Raw genomic sequence first — 20,945 nt, 5'->3', positions numbered from 1 at the left:
ACTAAAACTGGTTGGAACGCACGGTTCTCTGTTACCCTCGTCTGCTGTGGGCACAGTGTACCCTGTCAGTTAGGCCAAGAGTGGAGGATGGGGCCAGGGAGTTGATTAGAGACTGGAGAATTTGGTGATAGTCCTGGAGGTTTCCGGAGAACTCTCTGGCTTTGACACCCTAAGGGTGACAGAAGCCACAGGACCTGGTGGGTGCCACCTTCTAAGGACTGTAGCTCTTAGCTTGGGGCTTCCCAGCTCCTAGCATGGTTCCCAGAAAGCACCAGCAGTGTACTATCTGGCCCCACCCAGACCTGCTCCATCAGAAGCCCTAGGGAGACACCTAACAACCCTGTATGAACAGGCCCTGCAGGCAAGGGGGAGGAGGCCAAGCACACACAAACCACGGGTTTGGCAGGCAGGTGCGGTTTCAAACATGCTCCCTAGAGTGATCTGGAAGCTGCCCTCCTGCGGCAGGATGGGAGCAAGGAGGCAGGCACCTGAGGCTGGGACAACGCCTTGGGGACGGCTCTACCTTGGCCTGCACGTGGCCTAGTTAAGCAGCCGTGACGCTTGGTTTCCGTACAAGCCCTGCCACTCCTGGTTTAGATAGTAATTTTCTGCTAACTAGAACCCTCAACTAACCAGTCGCTCACTCCTTGCCTGCTGGCCCCTAGGGCTGCTAAGTCCTCAAGGTTCCCTCGGAGTCTTGGGATGGGTCTCGAGGGCATTGTCATCCCACTGACCAGGTGCCATCCCAGATGCCAAGGCGCAGGAACTCAGAGGGCAAGCGCATCATCAGGACCCTCCAGAGACATGGAAATGGTAGCTTGTCTGCATCTGTACTACAAGAGGCTGATTTTAAAGAATCAATTCATCGGCCCACAACAGGGGAAGCCTGAAGTTGGGGGGACAACATGGGCTGGAAACAGGAAAGGTTTTGTTTTTTGTTTTTTTTTTTTTTTTAAATATGTTGTGCTTCTAAGGTCCAAGACCTCATCTTAAAGGAAATTCAGTCTCTGGCCATCCCTCAACTGGATGGGGCCCAGGGGCTAATCCGCTCTGCCCAAAGCCCGATTTAAATGTTAATCGCATCTTAAGCATACCTTCACAGAAACATCTAGACTGGTATTTGGCTAAACAACTGGTCGCTATAGGCCAGCCAAGTTCACAGAGACAGTAAAGCCATCTGAGCAACCTTGAGCTTTGAGGGGCAGGAGATGGGGTACTGACTTCTCAAGTGTGGGAGCATCAGGATACCCCTGCCTGTCAGCTCCAAGGGAAGGGGAACGTGGACATAGCCACCCCAACAGAGACAGATTTGAAATAGAGGAGTCACTACAAGGCCCAATCCCATTCTGAGTGCACAGTGAGCTTTACCTTCTGAACATCCCTGCTCGAGGCCCTGTGACCATGTGACCCCCACCCACATCCACTGTCAGTGGAGATTGGATGACGGTTCCTGCCTAAACGGTTCCTGCCTTCTGGCTCCTGATAACTGCTCTTGATATCACTCTCTGGGTCTTAGAAAGGATCCACTTTCCAGACTGATGGGACCCTGTTGAATCTTTCTCTCCTTCTCCCTCTCTCCATTCTTCCCCCTCCCTCTCGTGTGTGTGTGCGTATGTGTGTGTTACAAGTGCACACATTCATACAGGCAAGAGGACAACCTCGGATGCTATTCCTTGAGGTTTCTTACTGGCCTGGAACCTGACTGCTGAGCCCCAAGGATGGATTCACCTGTCTTTCCAGCTAGGGTTCTAGCAACGGAACTCAGGCCCTAGGGCATTGCAAGCACTGTACTGACGGAACCACCTCCCCAGCCCCTACATCTGCTTTCTTACCCATGGGAGTGTCAGGACACACTGAAAGCTCTGTTTCACAATGGTAAAGGTCTCTCGGAGGCTCCCTTTCCCTCCCTGGACAACACCTAGTCACCCTGATAGGGTTCCCATGGTCCCCTCCCTCGCCCTCATGTCTTCACTACATGAGGTTCCAATAATGCTTTTCTGTGAGTCCCTACTTTCTCGTCCTCCACCTGACACCTTTTACTCTTCCCGTTCAGCTCAGTAGAACCAAGTGCAGTATCACCGTGTACCAGGCCCATCCCGATCCTTACGACGGTCAAAATTGCAGAAAGCTGACAGGTCTCGTGCTGCCGAGAATGCAGAGTGACCAGAACTCCTACAGTTTGCCAGAGGCAGTGGGATCTGGTGCAAACCCTTCAGGAGAAACACCTGGCAGGGCCTGCAAGCTAACTCCCGACACGGACGTCCACCAAAGGACCCACGGGAGGACAGCCACGGCGGCACTGTCTGTGTTGCTACCCTGATCCAAGATCAGCAGTTCCTGTGTCAGCATGAAGGGGGATATGCGCTCCCTACTGGACTCCTTACGTGAGGTTAAGTGTGGACAAAAGAAGCCTACACCTTTGAAAGGGATGACAATGGTGACAGGCCGCAGGCAGCATAAAGCAGCTGAGAAGGGACACCAGGAGGGGGGCTGCGTGTTCCCATCCCTGGACCCAGCTGCTGTTATCCCAGATGCACAGCTCTGCCATGGCACCCTATGTTGGGGGCGATTCTCTTTCTTTTTTGAACTGCCGGGGATTGGGTGGAGGGCCCTGTGCCCTGTGACGCCAAGCCCCACGCTCAGCCATTTTGATTTTGAGACAGGGTCTTGCTATATAAACCAGGCTGACTGTGAACTCACAGTACAATATTTAATACTCCTCCTGCCCCAGGCTCTTGAGTGCTGGCTGGGAATACAGGCATGTGCCACCACAGCCAGCCTCTCTTTCTGTTATTCCCAACATGGGCGTGGACAGGAGGGGAGCTGAGCAAGTGAAAGGACACGGTTGGAGGAGGGAGAAGGTATTATGGAAGCCTAGGATCGCAGATCCACAAAGTTCCTGGGCCTGGGGATTCTTGGACTTTTAAAAATTATTTCTTTTATGTGTATGTATGTTTTGCCTACATGTATATTTGTGCATCGTGTGTGTGTGTGTGTGTTTGCATGTGTGTCTGTGTGTGTGTGCATGTGTGCATGTGTATGTGTGCATCTGTGTGTGTGTGTGCATGTGTGTCTGTGTGTATATGTGTGTGTGCGTCTATGTGTATGTGTGTGTGTGCATGTGTGTGTGCATGTGTGCATGTGTGTGTGTGTGCGTCTGTGTGTATGTGTGTGTGCGTGTGTGCATGTGTGTGTGTGTGTGTGTGTGTGTGTGTGTGTTTTGCCAGCGGCTAGCTAGATAAGGTATCAGATCCCCTAGAACTAGAATTATGGATGGTTGTAAGATACTGGGAACTGAACCCAGGTTCTCTGCAAGAGCAAAAGCACTCTTAATCTCTGAGACATTTCTCTGGCCCTGTGGGCTGTTGGGTTTTTGTCTGTCTGTCTGTCTGTCTGTCTGTCTTTAGACTCTGGGTGTTCTAACCTTGATACGTAGATCAGGCTGATCTGCAGCTCCAGAGACCCTCTTGAAAGCTGGGATCAAAAATATGCCCTACCACACCTAGCTAAACTCTGGGATTTTGGAATAACGAGTTCTTAGACACTCTGGGCTAAAAGGGTGCACCTTGCTTCACCCTCCAGCCATATAAGAATCCCGACCTCGGTCCTACCTCTTCAATATCCCTGCTTGTTAGGAAAGGAGGGATTCAGAGTCAAGACTCCTACTCCCGGGGCCTTCCCCGGGCGTCTCGGTGGCTGTGTGGTTCCTGCTAAGTGGCATGCAGCCCCAGGAGTAGGCAGCCACTCACTCTGGACAAAGCGATGAGGTCGTGGAACTCTGCACATAATCCACTTTCTACTTCAGATATGGCACCGGGCACTGTGCTTAAAAGACACCACACTCTGCCAGGCAACCAGGCCATTATAGGGATAAATATAGAAATAGACAGCCAGGCGAGGAGGCTGTGGCAGTGGGTTGGCTCTGATGCTCTCCTGGGACCCTCGGTTTCTGCCAGGCCATACTGGGAAGGAGGCTGGTTAACAGCCACCCAAACTCTGGTTCCCTGTGCAGCTCAGACACCTAGGGTCTTCCCAGTGATCCTACTGGGACCGGCCAAGTGGTCCAGCAGGTAGCCGTTCATGTTAGGTCCTTCTCACCACTCCCTCCTCCTTTCTAGGTCTCTGCACAGTAGGCTTGGGTACCATGCCTCTCTCCTGCCTCCTTGGAAGCTGAGGGATGGACGAGGAGTTCTCTGTGTTGCCGAGAGCTCTGAGCACTTAGGGGACCTCAGGAGTGAGTCTGGTCAGAGTGAGGCCCCTAAGTAATGGAGAGTTGAGGGTTTGGTGACCTTGTGGTTTTACTCAGAGATTGGGCTCAACCTCTGTTCCCCCAGTATTGTGTTCACACCCACCAGGGGAGTACCATGGGGCAACTAGGCACTGCCTCGTGATGTGAGGATCTTTCTCTTCTATCTGTTTCTCTGACTGTGAAGTAATAAGGCATGGCCGAGCCTCCTTCGAGACTTGGGGGTGTGGCTGTAGATACCTCTCTGTCCTTCCTAAGCTCTCCAGCCCAGGGGCAGAGCCTGCCTGGACCACAGTTACACCACTAGCATGTGGCTTTCCCTAACCCAGATGGCCTGCTTGGAACACTTCTAGCTAAACAGTTTTTAGCTTGCCCATTTCCGAGATGAAGAAACTGAGGTCCGAGGCGAGAGGCTGGAGCTAGAGTTCAGTGGTAGAGCAGTTGACTGAGCATGCTTGAAGTTCTATCCCAGCACACACACGGTCAATTAACCAATCAATTATAGGACAGAAGGAAGGAGAGAAGGAAGGAAGGAAGAAAGGAAGGAAGGAAGGAGTGAGTGAGTGAGTGGATAAACTGAGGTCAGAGAGATTAAGAAACATCTAGGTTAGGTGGGGAATGGATAACACTTCCCATATTTCTCAGTCCTCTGGTGGGCAGGCAACGGCAGCAAGGAGTAACAGTGGCTACCTGTAACCTCCAGCTTTTTGTGCCAGGAAATCCCGCCCTGGTCTGACACACACCTTTCCACGCCCCTTCCTGGCACCCAGCATAATGAAACCAGTGTCCCTCCAGGGACCCGAGGTGGTAAGCTCACAATCCTTCCAGGTTGTCACCTGACGCTCGGGACCTCATTTGGGATGAAGGGTAGACTGCCATTCCTCACACAGCGTTTACTGGGCACCTTCTATGTTCCAGATACTGTTCAAGTATGACGACTTCAGACGGAAAAACACCCAGGGAAAAACACAGTAAAGCAGAGGGATGGGGATGTCTCCTCCCTCCTGTCTCTTCCTCTCAGATACCAGGTGACAAAGACGTGGCTGCGGGTGGTAAGTAGACGGTACGCTAACACACTAACCAGTAGTTTCTTTGACCTCCACGGGAGCCAGATTCAGGAAGCAATCTAGAGCAAAGGACACAGAGGGCACCTCTAGTCCCAGCTCAGTCCTCAAGCCTTGGGAACCTTAAATTGTCTCTCCTGGACAGCAACGGGTGGACCATGATTGGACGGTCACCATCACCAGCTTGCCCTGCCTAGATGGTACCTCATGCTTTTACAGAGACCACACGGACCTCTCTGAAGCCCAGTGCTTCTAGAGGTGTTCTGCACCCACTTCTGCAGCCCCGGCCTGTCTGGCAGGTCTCGGCAAGGGCAGAAGACGGGAAGGAAGGAACATTTAGGAAGTCCCAGCAGGTAAAGAAGCCCCGCCCCCTGACAGGAACACAATTACTAGAGAGTGCTTTTTGTCCTCTGTGCAAGCCTCAGAGCCCAGTGAAGTCAGCTCCAGGTGATGGGCACCTACACAGGATGCACCGTAGAACAAACCTTCCTACCCAGGCCCCTCTGGCCCTAGAACAGCTCAGAAGAACCAATATCCGGATTCCAGGACTCATCTCTCAAGGGCCAGAAAAAAAAAAAAAAAAAAAAAAAAAAAGAAAAGAGGAAAAAAGAAAAATATCCCAGAAGGAATGCTGAATGCAGTCATGCGAATCAAGTGTACTAATATTCCCAGGAACAATGGGATGACAGCTGTTCCCAAATGCCGCCCGCACCAGTCACAGTGCTGACACACAAGCCCTTTGTCATCTAAACGGATCCTCACAGCTACCTTTAAGGAAGCACACAATTACCTGGAACGAGAAGGGGACAGAGAGTGCACACCTCCCTATGATACAGATAAGCCGAGGCTCCATTCTGGCCCTCTTCTTCACGTGGTCCCCTCAGGTTTTTAATGCTCACAGCATTGGGGGAGGGCTTGAAAGGCAATCACAGACCCTCATGAAGAGTTCCCCACTTGTAAGAATACCTGTCCTGGGGTTGGGGATTTAGCTCAGTGGTAGAGCGCTTGCCTAGAAAGCGCAAGGCCCTGGGTTCGGTCCCCAGCTCCAAAAAAAAAAAAAGAACAAAAAAAAACAAAACAAAAAAAAAAGAATACCTGTCCTGTGTCCTGGCCTCCCCACGGCTCTGCAAATGGGCTGCCATCGCAGTCTGCCTGCATTTCACAAATGGAAAAACACCCAGAGCCAAAGGGTGTGTGTGTGTGTGTGTGTGTGTGTGTGTGTGTGTGTGTGTGTGTGCATGTGCGCATGTGTGTGCATGTGTAGAAATGCATCTGATGAACTCTCCCACTCCAAGGGCTCATCACCACCTAAGGACAGCCCAGGAGTTCACTGGGCCCCCTGCCAGGGTGCAATAAACTCATGCTTTAGTGTTTGTGTCTGGTCAGTTTCCAGGAGGCCCTGGAGACCATCCCACTTTATAGAAACCGGAAATGCAAAGTTGAGGCCACCATACTACTTCTGGTCACAGAAAGGTGTTCAAGGCCAGGTCTCTCATGACTCCCATCTTGGAGCTGTTCATAGGCCATTAGAAATGACAACCCAACCAAAATGCCTCCCTTCCTGCGGGAGAAGGGCTCTCATCCAATTCAAAAAGCAGTGTTCTTGACCTCAAAAGAGAAGTTGCAGCCAGGGGACCAGAGGTCAAAGAACATAGGACTAGGAGCTAGGTGGCACCTCTGGCCCTGACTCAATCCTTGAGCATCCATTAGGGACCTTATATTGTCTCTCCTGGACAGCAGCTTCCCTACCAAGATGGCTGGATGAGCAGGTCCTCCCACTTCGACACACCAAGTCCCTTCTAAGCCCGTGGTGAGGGAGCTATATTCTGGAAGACTTTGGCTGTTTAGAAGGCAGAAGGAGGGACTGTCCACAGGTAGGAAGGCAGGACTCTAACCCTGGACTAGGGACTTCTCAGCAGGAAGTCTGCCTGGTAACAAGGCCTCCAACCACAGAAGCTGTAGATGCCTCCAGGGGCAATATTAATACTCTCGCCCATCTCTGAGAGGGGCAGTATAATACCCCTTCCCATCTTGGAGTGACGGCTCCACACCCCTACATGATGGAGGTCTATGGTCAGACAAAGCAAAGGGCATCTGGGCTAATCCTCAAAGGCCTTTCCCTTTCCCCTTCCCCCAGAATATTTATAGGGCAGGAAGAATCAAAGCACAAGGCAGACCCTTTGAATGGCCACCGAGCTCCCGGTTGCTATTGCACCTGTGACCTTGGGCACTCAGCCTCCTTTTGAGATAGCCTCTTATCCAAAGACTAGCCAGCTGTACCAAAGACAGGATTCGGGAGGAGAGGGGAAGAGAAGGAAAGAGGAGCATTAGTCTCCTTTATTTTTCCCAGGAGCATCACTTACAGGGATGGGAAAAAAGGGCTTCTCGCTTCCTCCTCCACCCCTTGAAACACACAGGTGCCAGACAGCTTTTGCGCAAAAACTAGTTTGCAAACACACTCCGACTTCTGGAAAGCCGCTCGGCACTCTTCCCCATCTCTTCTCCCACATTGGAGCAGGGAGTCGACCCTAGGGCTGATACCAAGCAGGGCCAGGTCCGGGTCAGGTATGGGGTCAAAGGGCGCGCTCTCCTCCAAGCAATTGTGCTGACGGCTGCGGTCGCCAGCTCTCGGTGGCCCTCCAGACACCTAACGGTGGAAGAGGGTTTCCCAAATAGCTAGCCGGTGTCCCCGAAGCTGCCCATCCAGCAGCCCCCCGCAGACGGGCGCCCCCGCGTGGCCGGGTAGGAGCTGAGTCCTCCGGGGCGTGCTGCGGGGGGCGGTGGCCAGGGACATTGGAGTCCCTCCCTCAGAACCCGCTCCCCTCGAAGCCCCAGGCCGAACTTGGGCGCGCTCAGTGCCCGGCCCACCGTCGCCGCGGACCCCACTCACCGCGCTTCCCCAAGCCTCAGCGTGCTCCGGGTCGCCGGGGCATCCCCGCGCGCTGTGCTGTCTGTCGGGCGGCGACGCGGGACAGGGACAGGGCGCTACCCGCACGGCCGTACCCACTCCTGCGCTCGCCCGGGCTGGGGCTGGCCCTCCTCGGGCCGCGGCTGCAGCACGGGCTCCTCCCTCCAGTCGAGGGAGGATGTGGGCGGGAAGCGGGAGCGAGGCGGGCGCTTCCTGGAGGGGCGGCTCTCCGGGCTGCGCGGGAGCCTGTCCGACTCCCGGCTGGTGGCCCGCGAGGACCTGGACACAGCAGGCTGCCACTCCGTGCGACGCCGTGGATTCGCACCCAGCACCTGGCCCGCCGCTCTGAGCGTCAGGCACCGCCGAGCTCTGTGCGTTGTGCTCTGGCTGTAGACGCGAGGACGCAGGGGTGCGATCTCCTGGCCCGCTAGACCCCGAGGCGCCTCCCGTGGCTTTCGCCCCAAAGCGCGCAGGGCTGGGCACTGAGCCCTCGGGGAGACGCCCAGTACTTGCTTCCGGCTGTTGGAGCGGCACAAGAACCGCAGTGTTTTCTTCCTCTTATTGTACTATTAAAAATATATTTTTTTATTTCTTTCAATAGCGTTTTCTTGTCGCCTGAGACAGGGAAGATGACACATATTCCCGTGACAAAGACGATGAGCTAAAGACGTTCAGAGTGGGGTTTGGGATCAACGGGAGAGCAGTTCCGCGGAGCTGAGGCCTCCCCCTCTGTGCATCCCGCTTTTGACCCAGAAGAGGCACCAGTTCTTAAGGGCTTATTTTGTCGCTGGGCAGCTGGTGGTCACTCAGTGGTATTTTGTACCCTCCGAGCGAGTTAACCACTGGACATCAGGGCCGAAGCTCTTTTATCGAGATACCGTTGGGAGTGGGTTGGAGGTTGGCTGTCCAGAGATCTCATAAGCATAGTTAAAGCCCTGGGCCCTGGTGTGCACGGACTGGGGGAATTGTGGGACTGAGCAGTAAAGCCTTGCGCTTGGGTTGTAGGTTTTCTATTCCAGACAGATAAGGGTTAATGCGTGAGACTCTTGCAGCAGCTACGCGCTCCCCCCCACGTCTGAGTCACTGGCACTTTGCAGCCTTAGAAGGGCCCCCACTAAGCAGCCCCAGGGCACAGAGCTTTGTTCTCTCTGCCTGCCTGTCCCCGGAGCTTTCTGCCTTTCTCTAGATTCTCCTCGGTCTTCTTGCACAGAAAGTCCTCCATGCCCTCTGCTCGGCTCTGGGACAAAGCAACCTGTGGCTCCTCTTAGAGCGGAGGTAGAAAATGGGGACCGCATAGTCTTCTCCAGACTGGGGAGCAATGCCAGGTAGACAAGTAGATGAACAAGTTCAGGATGAAAGGCAATTAGCATAGAGACCCGACTCAGCCATGGGATCTGACCAGCACTCTTCTAAGAACCCAGAATTAAAGCGTTTAGAGGGTCCAGGGAAAGATGTTGCTAGGTCCTGATGGGGAGGGCAGAGTACTAAGATCAGGTGTCACAGCAATTCCATTCCTGGTACCTACCCAAGAGAAATGAAGATGTATATTCGTGCAAAAAGTTGAGCATGAATGTTTGTAATTTAACAAACATTCTTGCAACATAGTTCACTAGAGCCAAAATCAACTGTTCGTAAGGGAAAGTTCCGTGCACAATCCACACAGTGGAATATTACTCACCCAGATAAAGTACTGGCACATTTAAGGGATGGTCTCAAAGGCAGCCCGTCATAAAAGGCTTACTGAATAATTCCACTTTTAGAAATGTCCAGGAGAGATGCAGCCACAGAGATTCCAGTCACTGTAATCTCCAGGGCCTGGGAGGGAAAATGGATGTGGTTCTCTTTCATACAGGGTTTCTTGGAGGGATGGGAAAAAAAAGGTTTCAAAATTAGAATGCAGTTATGATTTGGGTCTGGAATGTCCCGAAAGGCTCATGTGTTGAAGTTTTACTCTGTAAATCATTTTCACTGTTGGGAAGTGCTGGGAACTTTAGGAGCTGTGACCTGGTCAGAGGAAGGTCACCCGATCACGCCCCTGAGGGTGTCATCTCCCTTTGTATAAGGACTTCACCACCGCCTCTCTGTTCCTTCAACATCATGAGGTGTGATATTCTGCCTTCCTGAATGTCCAGTAGCAACGGAGCCCTCCATACCGTGAGTCCAAACTACAACTCAGAGGAAATCCTCCTTTTCAGGGCTGAAGTGTTTCGTCACAGTGATGAGTTGACTAACAGTTGTGTAACTCTACATAAACCTAGAGGATGTACGTACTTTAAAGGGCAAGCATCAGACATGTTGGCTATTGTCTTAGGGCTTCACTGCTGTGAACAGACACCATGACCAAGGCGACTCTTATAAAGGACAATATTTAATTGGTTTAGAGTTCAGAGGTTCAGTCCATTATCATCAAGGCAGGAGCATGGCAGCATCCAGACAGGCATGGTGCAGGCAGAGCTGAGAGGTCTACATCTTCATCTGAAGGCTGTCAGTGGGAGACTGACTTCCAGGCAGCTAGGATGAGGGTCTTAAAGCTCACACCCACAGTGACACGCCTATTCCAACAGGGCCATACCTCCAAAAAGTGCCATTCCCTGGGCCGAGCACATATAAACCATCATAGTCATAGCTTCATAAAGCTGCCTTACAGCCAGGGGCAGAGGTCAGGAGACACAGGTCAAGTGTTCGTCCCAGGTTAGTGTCATGCACTGAATGCCAGATGTAAGACCAGGCAGTGAAAGTGAAGCTTCCCATGTCTTGAGAATCTAGAGAATTTTCTGTACAGTTGAAAGCCTGAACCCCTTAAAAGGCCCATGTGGGGCACATGTAACTCAGCACATGCTTCTGGGGTTCATCCTCCTGGTGCTGGTTGCCTGGCCAAACCGCTCAGAGTAACCCCGGTGGCCTGTGCCCTTCCCTGTGTTTGTAAGCCAAGGATATCCGGAGCATACAGCTGCCAGGACCTGGCTGGCCTCAGGTGTGTATGAGAGGAAGGGACAGAGGGAGTTAGGATTATCATGTGTGTGCCAGTGCCCCAAAACTTGTCTCATGGGTCCGAGATCATGCGGGCTCAGTGAAGGCAGGTTTTGACTGGGTTCAGACCACAGCTGGGCTGCCCTTCACAGGGAAAGCTTCCTCAAGCCCTGTGGGATCAGAAGTGTTCGGGGTGGTGTGGCCATAACCAAAGGAAGGCTTCCTTTCACTGTCGATGATGGCTGGCCACCCACTGGTGACCAATCCATGGGACCTAAGCTGCCCAGTGATCATCGGCATGCTGACCACCGAGTGGTTTTTCCTGTAAACTCTGAATGTGGTCTTCTTTGTCTGAATGCATGAACGTTTCACTTGGCCGGGGGAGGATGTGGGGGGTGTCTTCAGGACACCCAGACCTGCAGGCTACTTCAAACCCTGGCCTAGGAGAACCCCCAGGTTCTCTTTCAGCTCCTTAGAAATGCAGAATGCCAATCTCGGGAGGCTCAGGCATGGCACACGGAGGCTTTCATAACTGGACATTTATAGGGAGCTTCTTTTTTTTTTTAAGATTTATTTATTCATTTATTATATATAAGTACACTGTAGCTGTCTTCAGACACACCAGAAGAGGGCATCGGATCTCTTTACAGATGGTTGTGAGCCACCATGTGGTTGCTGGGAATTGAACTCAGGACCTCTGGAAGAGCAGTCAGTGCTCTAACCGCTGAGCCATCTCTCCAGCCCCTCCAGCCCTATAGGGAGCTTCTTTATCGATTCCCCAAGGTGGCTCAGAAGAGTGACTTTTAGCACACGTGTGTTCTGGGAGACAGAAGGGACAAAGCAGTGGAGGGAGGCTTCGGGTCTAAGATAGAAACAATTACAGTTCCCTTCAGGAAGGTGGACGCTGGTGTCCTCTGCGACCCCCTAGGAGAGATGAACGAGTAACAAAGAACGTCTCTCACCCTGCAGGAGGACTTAGGTGCTCCCAGGCCAGACCACATCCTTACCACCGTACCACCGAGAAGGCTCTCCTACAGAAGAAGGCTCTCACCTTGGCCTGCCAGGGACTGGATTTCATTTCAGTCTCTCCATATTTTTAAACAGAGTCTACTTCCGGAGGAAGCCATCCATGACACTGGGCCCAACTTGCTTTATTTAGGTGAGAACCCGTCAAGGTTCCCAGGCAGGTAGGCGGTAGGAAAGGAAGTTTCTCAAGGAAAAGAACAAGGAATTGGCACACCGACTTGAGGTGGGTCTAGCCAGCTCTGAATTGCCAGTCAGCCTGTGGTGTGTTTTGGGGTCACTCGTTTCTTAGCGTTTAGAACTTAGGCAGAGTTAGAGAAAACCTAATGAAAAAACACTGGGCTACAAAGGAAAGGCTGTCTCTGTGTTCTGGGCTCCTTGTCCTCGGGGACTACTTTGTGCGTGGCACTCGGTCTGGCACGTCTGGTGGACCTGCTTGGTTCTTTTTGAAATTTAACTTTAATTTCTGTCTTCAGTCTGGGTCAGACAAGAGTCAGAACAACTCCTGCTAGCGGACCTGGCAATTTCCCAGGAAAGGGAAACAGAACTGGAGCCGGAATTTCTTGGTAAACCTCTTGGATCCTCTACCTGCTAACTTCCTGGCCGTGTTCACAATGGATAGCACCAGGTGTGCCCCTATTCTGACCCGATAAGAGTCAGATGGTACGATGGCTAGGTGCTTGGCGCTTGGCCAGAGGACTTTCTCCTCATGCTTAGCAGGATGTTGGAGACAATGCAGAGGGCCAAAAAAAGGTCAGGGCCAAGTCATCCTGGTGAGCCACAAGTATGCTTTGACATGCCAAGCACCTAGCCATTGATGGCCTCCCTAGTGAGGTCTATTGGGAAATCACTGGTGGGCCAACCTGCCCTCTAGTGGCACTGGCCATTACTGCACCCTATTCGCCTGGCTTTTCACAATGTGGTGGTAGGAGAAGGAGGTGTCATTCTGACACTTGGGCCATCTCTGCACCCTTTATGACACTCAACCCTGAAAGATAAAGGGAGATTAAAATATAATCAGAACTTATTCTTTCTCACCAGTTAACTTGTACGTGTGTGTGTGTGTGTGTGTGTGTGTGTGTTTGTGTGTGTGAATGGGTGCACATAGCAAGGGGCCAAGTCACATTCTCAGCCATATTCAAAATGTGCCACACTCCTTTTGCAGGCAAAAAGCAAAGGAAGGTAGTTGATGTGGTGTCAGGACGATAGGGGAGGGACTGTAGCAGCCTGAGGGATGTGTGCCCCAGCTAAAGGTCACATCTGTGTGGCCCCATCAGAGTAGCTTTGTTCCACCAAGTGGGAGGGCTCAATTACCTCCCTCTACTCCCGCCCTATAGAGTCTCTCATAGACCAGGCCGGGCTGGAGTTTGAAATGTCACAGAGAGACCTTGAACTTTCATTCTCCTCCCTACATGGCCCAAGTTCTGAAGCTGGGGTTATACGAATATGCTACCATGCCTGACTTTGAGGTAGCTCCAGGGGAAGCCAGAGTCGGGATTTTTATGTACACGCTCCCAAATTAAAAATACTGATCAATTCGTAAGAGAGTTTTAAGTATTATGTAAAGTCGAGCAAAGCTGTTTCTACCACCGGAGTTTTGACAGCAGCCTTGTGCGAAGGTGAGTCACGTGGCCCTCGGTCACGTGGGCTGGGAACTTCTTTGTCCTTGCTAGTTCACTTCCGTCCATTTCCACACTTTTCCAGCGCTCAGGTGGTGCACTTCTCACCTCAGAGAAGCAGGAAACTTATCAGACACCAGATACAGACACTTTATTGATTGTTTGACACGGAATGTAGTGAGCCTATCCTCCCCCTTTTTGGAAGTCACAAAACAAAACACCATGGTTCAAGTGGTTTCTGAATCCTGCTGAGGTAGTGGGTAGGGTAGACCTAGTAGCCTTGCCTACTCTTCTGGAAGTGCCTATCCCTAAACCCTTGGCTTGGCTTTGTCCTTAAGCCGGGAAAGAAGAGGTGAGTATGAACTGCCCTAGGTCAGGTTAGCTCTTAAGCCCGGGCTGGAATTCCTCAGAACCCAATTAGCAGAAAGGAGAATTAAAGCTCTGAGTCCTTAGAGTATCCCAGACCCCTGACCATTGGGCCACTCAATACTTAACCCCCTCTCCTAGCACAAGACAAAAGGCTCCTCCAGAAATGGCTTATAAATACTTTTTTAAAGTGGTATGAGCATTGAGGTTAGGGCTTCACGCATGCTAGGAAGCACTCTAACACGGGGCCGTATCCCCAGCCCTTTCTGACCTTTTGAGACAGGATCTTACTAAATTACCCAGGCTAGCCTTGAACATACAATCCTTCTGCCTCAGCTTCCCGAACAGCTAAAAGGTTGTTCATGTAGCATAGCCTGTACCATTAGCCTAACTTCATGTTTTTTTTAACTAGTAATAAATTAGGTCTTGGACTTGTCTGCGGTCCCCTGGCAAGCTCAGTGTCATGTGATATGGACATCATGTCATAGGTGGATTCCTGATCATGTGCACTGCTAATTACAGTGCTAAGGGGCTCTGACCAGGTGTCATGCCAGAAGTTCCAGGTAATACTGCATTTGACCTATTCTGAGTATGACCTTCCCATGTCGAGAGGTCAGAGTGCACCATACATAGCCTTTCCTGTATATATGACATCATAGTGCTCTCATAATGTCATGTCCCATTTGGTAACTCATGTCATGTATGATATATGATGTATGATCCTCTTTTGGTCATACAAAGGCTCTCAGTCCCTAAGAATGTGCCTCCTAAGGATTGTGCTCTTTCCTCCTGGGGCATTCATAGGATGCTGTCCCAATCGATGTTCTTCTGAGCCCCCTCTCCTGGTGGGTGACGTGGTTGTCTTGAGAGGTCCATCAGGTTCCTCAAAGAGTCTGGGGCTGCTGCTCAAAGAAGGAGAAGTCCAGCCTGGGTTCCTGGCTCTGCAGACTCTGGGCCACACAGTCAGGGATAGGGTTTTTCCAGAGGCTGTGGGCAAAGAGATGGACCTCTAGAGTTGTTCCCTCATCCTTTGTCTCTGTTCCTAACCTACCTACAGGACTCTGAGATCATGGCCTAAAGCAGAAGGCATCATGTCACCCAGTGAAGGTGACATGCCAGTAGCGACCTCGGTATGACACCCCCTCCCCATTGAGAGTGAGCTAGCTCTGTCCCAGACTCTGCCCTATGCAGTCCCTTAGGTCTGCACCACCCTCCCAGGTACATACAGACAAGGAAGTTGAGGTTCAGAGACATAAAGTTACAGATGCAAAGTTAACACAGTCGGCGAATGTTATAACTGGGATTTGATCCAGGTCTGCTGGCTGCCGAGTTCCTGATGGAATAGTCCAAGTCCCTCTGGGTAATCCTCAACCCAGGCTCTGCCTTTCCCCATAAGAAGTTGCTTTAGATTGAGGGGTCTGTGTGGCCTTCCACTACAAGGCCCAGCCCTTCATTACCGGATGACTGGGACACAGGATCCCTGGACCAGCCCTTGAGCCAGGAGTTGGGCTCCACATGCTGTGATCTGGTTCTTCTCCAAGCTTCGCAGTGGACAGTGGCCGAGGGAGAGGAAAACAGAGGCAAGCGTGAGGCTTGAGGTAGGGGTGGGGGTATTCCTTCTCCATGTCCCATCCCGGGCAAAACAAGGCCACCTCTTCCCCATACGACCAGCATGGAGCAGAGAACTCTGACTCCTGGTGGGAACACTAGAAAGTCTAAACGGCTCGAGCATGGGATGAACTAAGCTTGGCAGGGGCTTGGGACCAGCTTGGGACAGTGTTCCAAGACACTGGGCAGATTTCCAGGAGGCAGGAATATTGCAGTGACCTCTGGGCTTGTTCAGGATGAGGGTCCCTTCTGCACACCCCACCCACCCACCCAAGGGTATAATCGTACTCCACTGTCTTCAGCTGCCCCATCTGTGGCAGGACCTGGGCCAACTCAGAAGCCATCTCATCACCAAGGTGATTCCAGGACAGCCTGCAAGGTGGAGGAGGGGCAAGCTCAGAGGTGGGAGGGCACTGAGACAAAGGAGAGCAGTAGGAAGCCCTAGGTGCCAGCAGTACCATGTACAAGAGATGTTACCCAGCCAGATGCTTGAGTAACTACCCCTGAAGAATTCTCAGGGTACGGGTGGTTCTTTCCTCCCTATTCACCCCCACCCTTTCCTGAGCATCATGTTCCCCAGAAACCACAATAGGACGCAATGTATACCAAGAAAACACCTTGCACAATGTCTAATTTCCATGTGACAACGTGTGTCGTAGTTAAAAAACCTCCCCCAACATTGTTTTTGCTTTGAGAAATTAATCTTCAACGGAAGCATATGTCTCTACTGTTCGTGGAATCTCCACGTGAAGGACTCCATAGGGGAAGCGATGAAGAGAGCGAATACAGCGCCCATCCATCCTAGGGTACTCAGTGCTTTGCTCTGTTCCCCCCAGGTTCAAAAGGGAGGGCTACTGCTTGCTGGTTCTAAAGGGAGGGTTCAAGATCAGCCAGTGCTGACCTGTGGCGTAAGGAGGGGGATTAGGAACCTTGAAGACTGAGGGTTTTGCTCAATAGCCTAATACTTGCCTGACATATCTGAGGCTCCAGGTTCTATCCCCAAGGCAGAAAAGAAACAGAACTCCCCAGACTATTTAGGACGCAAACCTAGAAATCCTCTTGCACTCTGTGCTCTGTACTTTGGGGAGTTAGAATTTTCTTCTTCTCTATGCCCAGGGCCTCAAGCCCCAGCAGTCAGGTTTAACGATTTGACAGTAAGGTCTGAGGCAGTGGGATGGCCAAAGGGCTCACAGCCAGTAAGGGGTGGCTTCTATTGGCTTCTGCCTTCTGCATTAGAACAACTAGTTACATAGAGGTTCCATAAGCCCCTCAGAGGGAGGGTCTAAGACAAAAATCCTTTGCAGACCAAGTGGCCCATCTCCCTTCCCATCCCACAGATAAACCTGCTCTGCCCTGTCTCGGCGGAATCCATGGGGTAAGATTATAAGGCAGGAAAGGGCTTCCCATCTCCAGAAGGGAAGATTGGCAGAGAGGCTGGGGCAGCAGTAGCTCACGGTAGGCAGGGCCAGGTGCCCCAGGCATCCTTTCTTCTCAACCCAGGGCCCACCCCAGAACTCACAAGAGTTTTTCCAGGGCTGGGCAGAGCATGAGGTTGGTGGCAAGGTGCTTGGCAGCTTGGTCTTCAATCTTGCAGGACACCAGGCTGGGATGGAATAGGGGTGGTCCTCTGAGACAGGGGTCATAACCGTCAGGTACCCTTTCCCCATAATGAAAGCAGAAGGGACCAGAGTGACTTGGCCAAGGCCAAGGGGCAGGTCTTAAAAATTATCTTTCCCCCATCCCTCAGTACCATCTCTTCAGAGACTCTCCTGGGAACAAGGCATCCCTGGAAGAAGAGTTCTATCTCCAGGGCCCCAGGCAATCAGGGAAGGCCACTTACTTGATTTGTTTAAGCAGTGGGAGCCTCTTGGAGAAATGTGGGACACCTCCAGCCAGGTTATTCTCTGCCAAGCTATGGGGCAGGATAGACAGCAGTCAGAACTGCCCCAGACCCTTCCAACCTGTCCCTCAGCCCAGGAAGGACCCCACCTCACCTGACCTCTTCTATGTGTGGGCATTGCTCCAGGGCCTGGGCCAGGCACAGGGCCCCCTCTGGACCCAGATGGCTGGATGTCAGGCTGTTGAAAGAGCAAGGTAAGAGGAGCCTGGGGCCAGTTCTGGGGCTTGGGAGCCTTCCTTAAGCCTCACACTCGTGAAATTGTGCCGCAGACCAGAGCAGCAACCTTAGCTGACCTTTGACCCTGTGCCAGCCCACAAAGGACCCAGTAGATGCCAAGGTCCCTGACTTATGGGTCTGAGACACTAAGTGCAAGGCTTGGCTTCTTCATCTACTGGGGAGTCGAGCTTTTCACACCGTTTTTTGTTTTAGCTCTCTTTCTAGAATATGGTACACACAAGAAACCCAGACCCAGGGCTACACAGGGCTCAGGAAGCCGAGAACTTGACTTGTAGAAGATGGAGCCATGATCTTGTAGCTTTTGCACATGACCTTTCATTCAAACACCATTCGAACTCATTCCTGTTCTCAAGCAGGACAACTTGGGTTGGTGACCTCTTTTACACATGAGGCTCCAAAGGGGCGGAAACTTGGCCAGAGGCTCCCAGCGAGAACGGGGTAGGGTCAACTCTAAGCTTAATCTGGGGACTGTGAAGTGGCAGCGGGGTGTGGGCCATGCCAACTTCAGGCTAAGCTGCTCTACCCATGGCTGGCTTGGATCCCACTCCTCCTGGGTCCCCTCTCCGCTGCTCTGGATGCTAAGTTGTCAGGGGGACACTCACCACAGGACCCTGAGTTGTGGGGGAAATCTCTGAGCCAGCTCCAGGGCTGTGGGATCCCCCAGAGTGTTGTTGCCCAGTCTGGAAGAGGATAGGATAGAGTGCTGAGCATGGCCCACCTGCTCAGGATCCCACTCTGCCCAGTTCTGAAGGAGCAAGAGGGCCGGGGGAATCCCATCTGGATACTCACATGATCTCCTCCAAGTTCTTGAAATGGGTGAGAGACTTGACCAGCTGCACTCCCCCAGCCGGGCCAATCCTGTTCCCTGAGAGGCTATGGAAGGGGAGCTTATTGGACCCTCTCTTCCCTCATCCCCCCACATTTGCATAAGAGATGCAGCCACACCTCCCTCCTGATGGAGGACAAAGACCTAGAGAACAGGGCATAGGAGGTCACAAGTTCTGGGCATCAAGACTGGGAGAGCCTTCCCTTCGCCAGTACCGGCCTGGGATAGGGGCCAGGGTTCCCCAGAAACATGATAGCGTCTCTGCAGGCTCTTCTCAGTGGGGTTGAGACTCACTCTAGTTTCCTGAGCCCTGGCAGCCTTGGCAAGATGGCAGCTAAGTGCTGAGTACCCACGTCTCCAATCTGGCTGTGCTTCAGACTTGGGGAGAAAAGCAAAGATGAAGAACTATTAGCCTGTCTCCCATCTCCCATCTCACCTAGCCTACATACACTTCTCCTGGTTAAGTCTGGCGGGATGGCAAGCGGGTTCCCCAGTTAAGGCATCTGAACTGAAATAGGGGGCTTTCTATATCATCACCATCACCATCACCACCATCACCACCATCACCACCATCACCACCATCACCATCACCACCACCATCACCACCATCACCACCATCACCACCATCACCATCACCACCATCACCACCACCACCACCACCACCATCACCATCACCACCATCACCATCACCATCACCACCACCATCACCACCATCACCATCATCACCACCATCACCATCACCACCATCACCACCACCATCATCCTCATTATCATCACTGCTGCCTTCCTTTTCTGCACCTAGAATGGTCTTGCCTACATGAGAGGCAAGAGCCAAGCTAAACTAAAAGTAAACTAAACTGCCCAAAGGTACAGTTTCCCTTCTGTGGTAAGCTGCCTTGCAGCCTCTTGACTTTGGATTCTGTGTGCCACGCCCCCCCAGTGTGTAAACCACAGGCCCTGCCAGGGTCAGGCTGGGCCTCTGACAGAACCAAATGCCTGTGGTACCACTGGAGTTTGTTCTAGTCACAATATTTAGTGTTCGGGGTAAACCACATTGTAAGAGAGTGTGGCATCATGCTCTTGTCAAGTAGGCAGGAGGTGAGATCACAGGTGAGATTAAGTCCAGCCCCTCCCTCACTTCACAAAGTATGGTCTCTGGCCCTCAAAACCACCTCCACTGTGGTGCTCACTGGAAACATAGGATCTGGGCCTCTGGACTTGTACAGTCCTAATTATCATTTTAACACAAATCTAGAGAATTCTATGCACACAAAGGGCTTCTAGGGGGCTCCGACCCCACCCTGCTACGTCACTTTTGTATCCAGGAGTCAAGAGCAACAGGCACCAGCTTGAAAGGGGACAAGGATGACCCCAGAGGGAGAAATCACAGGTTCCAGTGGAGGTGCCCAATGTTTCTCTGGATGGTATCCCCACAACAGAAATGACCAGCGATGCTCTCTCTTTTCCCCACGGGTGGCTGATTACTCACCAAAGGTCCTGCAGCAGGGTCATGTTGCTTAATTCTTGAACAAGCAAGGCCAGAGAGGAGGCTTCCAGTGGCAAATGACTGAGGCTAGAGAGAAGAGGCCAGATGAAATTTGCATGCCTGGGTGCAGACTGAGGCCCTGTCTAGACAGACTCGTGAGGCCTCTATCCTAAGCATAATCACGGCCCTCCAATGTCATGTGCGAAAAGCAAATGGTACCCATAAATTGTGCATGGACTATTGAGTCAAACGGCCAGTGGTTCTGTGTTCTTAATCACATGCTTAGACTGGGATAAGCAGTAACAGAGTTCACATAAACAGGGGCCAAAGACTGGAATGAGGCCATCTTGAAACGTGGCTGCACTGCCATGTCCATTCTACAGATGAGGAACACTGAGGCTCAGAGGGCAAGGGAACTGACTGAGGGTCATAAGAGAAAGCAGCAGCAGCAGCAGAAATAGAACCTAAAGAAATAGAACTTCAGGACCCCTTTCCAGGGTCCTACCCACTGGCTGGTGATCCCAAGGTCCCTAGCCTGAGCACTGAAGAGAAACAAATGACAGTAATTAGCCAGGGCTTCTACCAAGTGAATGTAGCCAGCCCCTGCTCACAGCACTCACCAAGCAGTATTTCATTTAATCCTCATAATCCCAGGAAATCAGAGCTCAGAAAGAAGACTTAGCCTAGAGAGG

General features: G+C 52.0%; 2 protein-coding genes across 2 annotated transcripts in view; both read right to left on the bottom strand.

The window, feature by feature from the left end:
• The window catches only part of Cpne2 (copine 2), a 37,587-nt gene extending 28,846 nt beyond the window's left edge, over positions 1-8,741 (bottom strand). The window contains exon 1 of the mRNA XM_032887877.1: positions 8,201-8,741. The gene's annotated coding sequence lies outside the window, so the exon portion shown is untranslated. The remainder of the gene's footprint in view (positions 1-8,200) is intronic.
• Positions 8,742-14,975: 6,234 nt separating this feature from the next.
• Nlrc5 (NLR family CARD domain containing 5) overlaps positions 14,976-20,945 on the bottom strand; it is an 80,256-nt gene continuing 74,286 nt past the window's right edge. Inside the window, exons 40-49 of the mRNA XM_032888107.1 lie at positions 20,257-20,340; positions 19,062-19,259; positions 18,731-18,814; positions 18,544-18,621; positions 17,799-17,882; positions 17,645-17,716; positions 17,324-17,407; positions 16,093-16,176; positions 15,654-15,737; positions 14,976-15,183 (exon numbers count right to left, since the gene is read on the bottom strand). Of these exons, the coding sequence (XP_032743998.1) occupies positions 15,081-15,183; positions 15,654-15,737; positions 16,093-16,176; positions 17,324-17,407; positions 17,645-17,716; positions 17,799-17,882; positions 18,544-18,621; positions 18,731-18,814; positions 19,062-19,259; positions 20,257-20,340 (955 nt within the window). The 3' untranslated portion in view covers positions 14,976-15,080. The remainder of the gene's footprint in view (positions 15,184-15,653; positions 15,738-16,092; positions 16,177-17,323; positions 17,408-17,644; positions 17,717-17,798; positions 17,883-18,543; positions 18,622-18,730; positions 18,815-19,061; positions 19,260-20,256; positions 20,341-20,945) is intronic.

The sequence above is a fragment of the Rattus rattus genome, chromosome 17 (genome assembly GCF_011064425.1).
Source record: "Rattus rattus isolate New Zealand chromosome 17, Rrattus_CSIRO_v1, whole genome shotgun sequence".
In the NCBI taxonomy this organism is placed as follows: domain Eukaryota; kingdom Metazoa; phylum Chordata; class Mammalia; order Rodentia; family Muridae; genus Rattus; species Rattus rattus.
This window is presented reverse-complemented; position numbering and strand designations above follow the sequence as displayed.